A 10,368-nucleotide genomic window follows, 5' to 3' on the forward strand; every position below is an offset into this window, starting at 1 on the left:
CACAACATCGAAATCCCAGGTACCAACCCACGCTGCAAGTTCACCTACCTTATTTCGTATACTTCTTGCATTGAAGTATACACACTTCAAGCCACTTTCCTGTTTACAGGCACCCTCCTTTGAGATTGATGCCATGTTCCTAACCTCCCTACACTCCAGGTCCTGCACCCTAAGCTACAGTCTAGGTTCCCATGCCCCTGCAGAGTTAATTTAAACTCCCCCAATGATACTGGTGCCCCTCAGGTTCAGGTGTAGACCATCCTGTTTATAGAGATCCCACCTTCCCCAGAAAGAACCCCAGCTTTCCAGATACCGGAATCCCTCCCTCCTGCACCATCCCTGTAGCCCGCATTTAACTGTTCTCTCTCCCTATTCCTCGACTCTCTATCACTTGCAATCACTTAAGTTCATATTCACTGGTTGAGGCAATACTATAAGTAGCCCAGATGTGAAGAAATTTGTTTGAACACTCCAATGTTTTTGCACCCACCTCAGGAAATTCCTCTTGATTTTCACCAAGAAGGGATTTGTCCAACTGGTGAACTGTGAGGCCAGAACCAATTTCGTAGAACGTTATACTTCCTACTACTTGCATATCTTATGGTCTTCATTATGTTTCATAATGATGCATCCTCCCTATAAGATACACCTCAACACACCAAAGCTCCTTTAACTCATGTCTACCAAACCAGCAATCTCTACAACACAGAAGAACAAGGATCCCAGTGCACAGGGAGGCCAACACTTGCATGCTGTCCTCTAAGATGCATACCATTCTGGCTTAGAAATACATTACTGGTTTGTGGATCAAATATCCTGGAAACCCCCTGCTCCACTCCTCCATCTCTAGTAGCACTGGGTGTACCTACATTAGATTGACTGCCAGGATTCAAAAAGCAACTCATTGCCATCTTTTCAGGGGCATGTAGGGCTGGGAAATAAATTCTAACTCTATCCAGTGACACCCACAATCTTTGGATAATTTTTTTTTTAAATCATCTTGTACAGATTTAATTATAAATGGTGAAATTTTTAAAGCATTCATATTGCCAATCAACTAAAACCTTTCATGGTATAATTTTGAAAAATGTTTTGCATTATGTTTATAACTACTGATCTCCTGAAACACAAATTCCTTGCAGTCAATGGATGTGTTTCAATACTTGCGCTCTGGATGTGAACTTAATTTCTACATAGTTTTCAAGTTAATGTTTCTAGCTTTATTTAAATATTAGAATGGTGCCAATTAATCCTATTGAACTGAAGACCTATTTCCACTTTATAATCCATTTATAGCATTAACTCCTAATTTCTTTCTTGTAATTCTGTGTAAGTCGATCATGGTAGTGCATTGCAGGTTTTCACCATTGATCTCAGGCCCTTATTCTCATTCTTTCCCAATTTCGTACAGTAATTTGTATTCCAACAAAAGATCTAGCTTTACATAATATATCCTGTTTGCTAATCTCTGGAGTAGAGCAACAAATTGTGACCAGGCCTGAAAAGCTACCTTGTATTTTTGGCATTTGAGTTAAGATGTCTGAGTCTGTCATGGGCAGTTATCTCTCGACAGTGAGATGCCCTCTTATTAATGCAAATTTCTGCACAGTTCATGACACTTTTCATACCAACCTTTTGCTTAAAGGGCCAGTAATTAAAACTGCTGGTCCACTAAGAAATTTGTTCCTATCCAGGAAAATAGTGTGTAGCTTCCTAAACTTGTTCAGAGATCATGTACAACCACCTGGGCTTGCAGACTAATTGGTTTCATAATTTTATTTTTTTAAAATCCCTCCTTCAGGCTAGCTTGTGAGTTGAAGCGAAAAACAGTGGATATGCCGTGAATAAGGCTGTTATTGAAGAATCTTTAAACAAATGCAGGATTCCAGAGTACAACCAACTTGTTCAGGAATGCTAAAATTTTGATCAAGTGCTTCCCATAACAGACATCCTGCATCTTTAAGATATTCAGTTCACCATCCAACTGAAATTACTGAAAACTAGAAAAGTTTTTTTTGGGATGCGGTGGGGGGAGAAGAAAATGATTATTATGAAAATCCTGTAGGTCTGCAAGTGCAGACCCACTCTTAAGTTGGCTGACTTTACCAAAGTGGATTAAATTACTATATACGAAAAATTACTATTTACTATATAAAAAAATTAATACTAATCTTCTTTGCGTAGGCAACAATAGTTCCAATGCAATGTAGAAAGACTGAATATTTTAGTGAAGACTTGTCAATTTACATTGATGCAATGAATGGTGTCCTGAGTTTATTTGAAAATTACTTTACCTGTAGTTCAGTTGGTTGTATTGTTTGATTTCTGTCCACAATGCCTTTATTAACAGCAAGGGGTAGTAAGCTTTTCCCTGCTCTGGATCTGTTTTGAGAGTTCAAACCTTCATGCTAGCATTAATAAAAGGGATCCATTCTGTCTTGCACATAAGGACACAGACAGACTATCTATTTCAATTTGGAAGGTGCATGCTGGTAAATTAGTCTCTACTTAGCGATTTGACTTCCATCTATCTCTTCAGCCCTCCACACCTTAAGTCTGCCCTCCATAAAGGTATGGTGTTGATGGAGCATAGAATCTTCTTCTGAAACAATTTTCTAGAATTATAAAGTCTGTGTGTAATATGCACTGATATATACCACCTTAAGTAAATTGGCACAAAATATATTAAACTGGAGAAAATAACTCATGGACTGAATCAGTGACAAAGATTGAATGCAAGTAACAGCACATCCTGGATTCAATGTGTGCCCAGTGATGAGTTAACTGAATTCAGCCAGAGTGATGCAGAGCCACTGTGAATTTTCCAAATATCTACAGACTATAGAGAACAATATCTACCAGAGTTTATGCTCTGATCACTTAGATTAGATTCCATACAGTGTGGAAACAAGCCCTTCGGCCCAACAAGTCCACACCAACCCTACGAAGAGCAACCCACCCAAACCCATTCCCCTACATTTACCCCTGACTAATGCACCTAACACTACAGGCAATTTAGCATGGCCAGTTCACCTAACCTGCATATCTTTGGACTGTGGGAGGAAACCGGAGCACCCGGAGGAAACTCACGCAGACACGGGGAGAACGTGCAAACTCCACACAGACAGTTGCCCGAGGTGGGGATTGAACCCAGGTCCTTGGCGCTGTGAGGCAGCAGTGCTAACCAATGAGCCACCGTTCTGGCCCTTAACAGAGATGCTTGTTTTTGAATATCAAAAATACGACAATGATTGTAAATTATTTTCGTTCTATTTGGATGGAAAGGTTTATGTATCATTTCAGTTCCACATAGATACTAAATAACTTCACTAGGATTTTTATTTAATAAACTCTTACCCTGCAGAATAAACACTTCTCAAATAATGCATCATATTAATAGCTAGCTTGAGTTTTTGAAGTGAGAATTCGTTTTAATTTTTCAATGTCCCTGATCAAATTTCTTATTGAAAACCAAGTTTAAGTTTTCAAAATTCCCAATCTTTCCTTACATATTTTTGCTGAACTCTAACTTTTATTTCATAAAGATGCTGATTGCTTAATATAGTGGAATGGACAGGTGTTGCAAAAAATAAATGATCTCTCACTCATCTCATCATTTGAATGGGCTGTTGGAATGACAGGCAGAATCTTAATTTGGAAGTTAGTTTAGATTTAAAACTTCTTTTGAATAAGGAATTGTTATCAGAATTCTAATTGTAATTTTTGATTTCTGGGTGAATGTGAATAGTTTGCCTTATACTGTGCATTGTGTTCTGCCGTCATACGTGTCAAAATTTTAGACATTCCCAACCCAATGTGCCCTTTCCATTTCTTAAGTCACAAAGCTTGATGGTTTGAACTACTGCTATTGCATTTCCTGTTGTGAAGCTGATGAGTCATTGTTGCATGCACATGTGAAGACAAATTGTGGATAATTTAGTGTGTCATAACATGTACTTTTTCTTTTCTAATTTTCTATCTTTTGGGTGTTTGTTTATATTTTGTTTGCCTGCTGGCACTGTTTCTATTCCACTTGCACCATATCACTTTATTATTACATCATGTCTGTTTACTTATCCTTCCTTACCCCATCTCTGATGTGAGAATGATTTGACTTTATTCTTGGGGATGGAAAAAAAATCATCTGCTTTGGATTGTGATATTGATATTTATGTCCAACTATAGCTTTTGGTTTATTATTCTCACTCCTCCCTTCAGCAGGATTTCACTTTGGTATTTGAGCAATGCTGATGACTTGCAGGTTTTTCGTACAACAAATATTTAGAGATTTTACTTCAAAATGTGTCATTATTGATCTGATGGCATGAAAATACACCCAGATCCATTTTGGAAGGACTAGTTGTTTCATTGCCAATGCAGCCATTCAGTTTTTTTTTAAGTCTGCATATTATAGTGTTTATGGAAAACAAATACTGCAATATCTTAATCTCATAATAATTTTGATTCAAATTGAATTTCCATACAAGCACCCCTTCATGCTTAACAGTCATTTCAATCAACATGTTTCAATACACACTAGAAAATCTAGTGTCGCAACAGTGTGTGAAGAAATTTTGTTTTTCCAATTTCCTTTCCATGCATGCCTGCACAGTCACCAACGCTATATTGACTTTTGCCAAAAGTGTTGTAGCTTTTGTCATTTTGTGAAAACTTTGAATAAAATTGACTGATGAGACTGATATTTGGGCTTGGATGTCCTTGTTGAGATTTCAAGTGTTGTAACAACCCCTTAGTCATCTGTTGGCCATGTTGCATGTAACTGCTCTTGAAATGAAATGTGGGTGTAACAGTTATGTACCTTCAGTGCATAACTGTTGACTGTAAATTTTATCGCCCTTAACTTAGAACACATGCTTATTGTGAATATATTCTTTACTGAAGCCATTTATTAGATAGACTGAGTCTCACATTCACAATTGCATTTCTTCTTCTTGCTGCACTGCCTTCAGCTGGCCAGTTTTCTGTGAATGTGTATGTTGCTGCTATTCACATCGTGGTCTACTGGTGTTTGAAGTCCACTGCACCATAACCGAGCCATAACCAGGAATCTTGCTAACCCCAAGATATCTTTGAATTATATTGACGTTTCCTAACTCTCGTTAACTAGGCTTGAGCATGCTCAGTTAGAAAGTAACTGCAGCCACTTGTCACTAACAGGCCATTGTATTCATGTAAGCCTCTGTTTGTATTGGTCAATTTGATATGGACATCAGAACAAAGAATTGTTATTGAAATAGTAGGTGGCTGAAATTGGAACTGAATGATCATATAAATAATCTTTGTCATCCTGATAAAGGGGCAGTCCTGTTAAACTGCAAATCATATGAATTTAATGATGTAATTTAAAGTTTATACCCTAACTTTTGGAAATGGAGCAAAATCTAGGAGTTTTAATTAAGTAATATCCTTACTTTGCTATTTCCTACAGAAAGATCTATCTTCATTAAAAGTACTCCACAGTTTTTTTTTATTAATGGCAAATCTTTGCCTAATCCTGTAGCTGGTCTGTCTCATTGCTGTTAAACTACTCCATTATGCTGCATTTTATTTTTTACCCACATACATTGTTGAACAGAACCAGCATCAACAATTAGTTTTATTGAGTAATTTTTATTTGACTCCAGAAAAGTGAGAGTCAGGATTTAGATTTAAATCTTTTTTAGTTTATTAGTTCTGCTGTTCAGAATATATTCTTCTTGTATGTCCTTCAGCAAAATTCCTTTCCTAATATTCTGTATTGATATCTCATCCCTTGTGTTCCTGCCTAGCTAATGCTAGTTTCTCTTGACCAAGAAAGGTAATTTCAGTTTCCTTTAGGATTTCATGAGCCAATGGTTTACCAATATCCTTCTAATGCTAATTTTAACCATTTTTGATTATTCCCTTTCAAGTGTCTGCTGTTTTTAATCTCATTGTTCCATCAGAACAACTACTACCCTACTACTCTACTTCCCCACTTTATTTTTCAATTGCTAACTTCTTAATTGGCCTGGAAATTCAGAACTACCCAAGAATTTAAAAGCATATTGATTATGCAACCATGGATCTTTTTCTACTCAAAGGAAGTAACATCTCCTTAATTATAGCTTCTCCATTCTTAGTAAAATTTTACTACTGCTGCCTGAATTCTGATATTTTGCTTCTAAATCGACCTTTGTATATCTCCCATTCCGTTTCCCAAAACTCTTAAGTATTTGAAATTAAAGGAATGCCTTGAGAAGATAAAGATTTGTATATTGTGATTAAGGATTCAAGTACTCTTGTTAATAAAGCTGAATTGATACAGGGCTGCTCCTTGAATTAAATCATTGAGCAAACAATTTGTGATTTTTACCAATGTAAATACTGTTAGGTTGACATGCGTCCTGTTTTGTACCATATTATGAACTGCATACTTGTATGCATGTGTGTGTATATATACATAAGGTTAAAAGACCGAGTAGACGAGGTGGGTGCTATGCTGTTGGCGAATGATGAAGGCAGTCTCGTTCATCAAGTACACGCCGTAAGCTTTGTTGAAGATTCTATCTTCATGGAGTCTTCTGGTGCTCACAGTTTGCAGAATGAAGACAGGTAACTGTACACAGAATAAATTCTCCTCATCTGGACTATGGTTGTCATTTGAATACAATTCCTGATTGGAGGAGTAATGTTGATGAACATATTTTTCATATTCTAGCAATGTTTTTTAAATTAGTTGCTGATTTTTTGATTTACATCGACTTTAATTCTTCTTTTTTGTCTCCATGTGCATCAAATTCAAAACATAGCAACTGAATATGTCAAGTTAAAGTCATATGGCAAGGAGACCTGGAAATTCTTACCTCTTAATATCTGTCGGACATAAATTGAAACTAAAAAGAACAAGTTGCAATGAACTAATGTGGTAATCTTAGCTTTGAAAGAATACTGTTTCATATGTTTGTGACCTAATGTGACACTGTTGCATTCAGAGCAATATATATACACACTCCAGAAAGGCTGCACAGCTACTTTAAGCTAGTGAGATTCAATGTAGAGTTCTGTAGTTCTTGTAAGTGTTGGAATGTTGAGCATGGCAGAATCTGCATTCCTCTGATCATGTGTGATGTAGACAGACATCGTGTGCCAGCAAATAATTGACCAACCTTTAAGTATTTAAGCATTATCTATTTTGCAATCTCTGTAGTATGACTAACTTAGAATGATGAAGGGCTCTCGCCCGAAATAACGGTTCTCCTGCTCCTTGGATGCTGCCTGACTGGCTGTGCTTTTCCAGCACCCCACTTTCGACTCTGATCTCCAGCATCTGCAGTCCTCACTTTCTCCTATATATTTCGTAGACCTTGTTTTTAATTACATCAAAGAAAACCTTAGCTTTTGCAAGTCCAATTATACACTGTTAGCTGTTGAACTGTGCTGTTTGATTTTTTTTTTCCCTGAATTATTACTGCAATTCCAACTCTTGTCCTCCATTAAGGATATTGTCTGCAAGTTAAAAGAACAATCATACGTGATCTGAGTTGTGCTCAGTACACATTCAAGCACCTGCACATAAAGTGTGAACTTAAATCATATCTGTTCCCCATGTACTACAAAGTTATAGATAATGATAGTGGTAAGGAGTTAAAGCAGTATATTTTTATCAAATACAACTAATGGTTAGAAAAGCAGGAATTATTCATAAACTACATTGCTCAAATGTTTTCTTTATTCTGATTGAGCCGGGACTGTTCAAATTGATCGATTATGTTTTCATGGATCAAATGGCTGTTATGTTGGCAGATGTTACCCATTGTGAGTTTTCCTTCAATCAGTGAAAATACAAGGGAAGAAACAAAATAAGAAAGGAAACAAATGACAGATTTAGTATCAAATTTTTAAACTTTAAAAGCTGTTGAAATGTTTGTTACATGCAGCAGGTCAACTTAGTTTGCTAAGTTTTTATTACATCAAGATTGTATCTAGTGTGTTCCTGAATTCAGATAATGAATACTAAGATACACAAACTTCGAAAACATAGAACATTCTGGTCACAGCAGCACTCTTGGCACTTATAAAATCAGTTACATTTGCCACTAATAGTATTTACTGTAAATTCTAACCTGTCCTTCCCTGCAAAATTGTTTATTCACACTATATTCCCATTACTATGTTTATTTAGTCTTACCTGTAACTATTGTTTTACTAACTTATCCTGTGTTTAACCCTCTTACTGACTTGCATTCTGTGGAACAGGCAAGATAAAGTTTTTAAAAATTAGTATTTAAAGATTTTTAATGCATATAGTGATAGATAATTGTTACAGCATGTTTATTACAAGAAACTGCCATATCTGGTATGAGCAACCAAGATGCGGATATTAAACCTGATTAGTAACACTGCTGCTTTAACTAATTTTGCTAAGCTGTCGTACTGTGAGGAGTCTGGCTCAGTACTTAATTGAGCATGCTCAGTAACTACCTATTGTGTTACATATTACACTGTAGACACATTTAACTGTTTTAGTCCACACCCTAAATCTTTTCAAGTGCACAAAGCATGTCTGCCATACTTACGTCACTGCTTAATTTTATTCTCGTCTGTTGTGTGTTTAATTTTCAATCAACCAATTCTACAAAACATCGTCCAGTCCATATTTTTTTTTCTAAATATAGCTAAAACTTACTGACCCTTAATTCTGTTGTACTGTTGCTATAAAATTTCAATTCCTTACTGTAAATGTTTTTTTTTTGTAGACACACAGCACAGGCCGACCTGAAGACCTCAACCTTCTGGCTTCGAGCAAGTCTTGGAGCTACAGTGTTTGCTGTCCTAGGATTTGCTGTGTACAAAGCATTACTGAAGCAACGGTGATCAGAATGGGTGTATCATTCGTTCATGATATGTTTTATATAAGGTTTCAAGAGGCTGCAATGAATATTGTGTTTTTATTTTAATATGCAAACTTATTTCTTCAACGGGTAGCGTGCAAGAAAACAAAGATGTTTAAAGGTCAAGCTGGTTAGTAGCTCCCATGTCATCTGAAAGGACAGTGCAGATCTGTAATGACTCTGTTGTAATTTCAGAGCCTGTTTCTGTTTGCCATAGGTACCGGTAATGTTATCTGTAAAGGTTCTGTACAATGAGATGCTGCCAATGTCAGATAACCCAAAAGAGACATAATTATGTAAATAATGTAAATATTTGCACAATCAGCAGAATGACATTGTTGCCCTGGGATTCCTGGTACAGTTAGGAAATCTAGGTTTATCATGCAGCAATTTACCTGTTGGAATGATTGTTTCATGTGGATATTTAGAAGTTTATCCTCCATTCAGACTTGCCTGGTATTTAAAACATTTGTAGGTGTTTATTTATTGTTTAAGTAATATTTTAATCTCAAAAGAAGCAAATCTGCACAAAATGAAACCACCAAGATACTCTCAGGGTATCAGAGTACACAGAATAACAATTTTTATTTAAATCTCACAGTATAACATTTCTATATGTATCCCTAAACTAATTGTGTATCAGAAGAAATGGACATTTTATTACTTGTCTCTTCCTTTCCCCTATAATCTTCCCCCTGCCCACAGTATTATTTTTTTTCCAAGCCAGGCAAGAAGACAAAAGTTGTTTTTTGCGGCCTTTGAAGGATGCAAATCTTCCAAATCCCCATGATCTTGCACTCAAAAATAAATAGCATTAGAGACTTCTTCCTCTTACAATCTGAACTGTGTTGCAATGCAAAACAGTACAGTTATTGCTTTGTTAGTGTGTAGTAGTTGCGTGATTCACAGTACAGTTAACTCTAAAATACCACCGAGCATCCTTACAATTTTCTGTTACAATGAATTTGCATTCTTCCTGCATATTGAACCAATAACTGTTGCATCACATTGTTTTTCATCCTTGACTTTTTCAAACAATTTCAATAAATATCTACATACTATATCATGTGTCCTTACAGTTAATTTCTTTGTTTTCAAAAATCTTTATTCCTTTTAAGACATTAGGATTTTTTTTAATATAATCGAATGCTTGATTTAAGGTTTGGGGATTGGTTGGAATTGGAATACTATGCTTTTTGGCACTATAATTCAATTCTATTGCTAGATGGTGGAATTAGTGTATTCTCTCAGCCCGTAAAATGACTACAGAATAGATTCAAGTATCCTTGACCCATTTCTTGGAAGTTGTGGAATGCTGTACAAACAGTAAGCAAGCACAAAGATATCAGCTCAAGACAGAATGAGCTTAGGGGTTTGGCCAGTGAGGGAGGAGGTGCTATTTTGCTTTTTTACATAAAAGGAGTGAGTCAAGAGAGGGTGATTGGGAACAGGACATGAGAGCATTAATTATCTGTGAAGTTAGGTGAGTTTTTAA

At 36.2% G+C, this 10,368-nt stretch overlaps 1 protein-coding gene across 3 annotated transcripts in view; it reads left to right on the plus strand.

The window, feature by feature from the left end:
* Positions 1-9,934, plus strand: part of rhot1a (ras homolog family member T1a) — a 97,775-nt gene extending 87,841 nt beyond the window's left edge. For 2 of the 3 annotated variants that reach the window (XM_043715099.1, XM_043715100.1), the window contains one exon: positions 8,739-9,934. In XM_043715099.1, coding sequence (XP_043571034.1) covers positions 8,739-8,856 — 118 coding nt within the window. In that variant the 3' untranslated portion in view covers positions 8,857-9,934. Of the gene's footprint in view, positions 1-6,447; positions 6,595-8,738 lie in introns of all 3 variants that reach the window. The other variant, XM_043715098.1, reaches the window with a different exon arrangement.
* Positions 9,935-10,368: the final 434 nt, after the last annotated feature.

Source organism: Chiloscyllium plagiosum, chromosome 24 (assembly GCF_004010195.1).
Source record: "Chiloscyllium plagiosum isolate BGI_BamShark_2017 chromosome 24, ASM401019v2, whole genome shotgun sequence".
NCBI lineage: Eukaryota > Metazoa > Chordata > Chondrichthyes > Orectolobiformes > Hemiscylliidae > Chiloscyllium > Chiloscyllium plagiosum.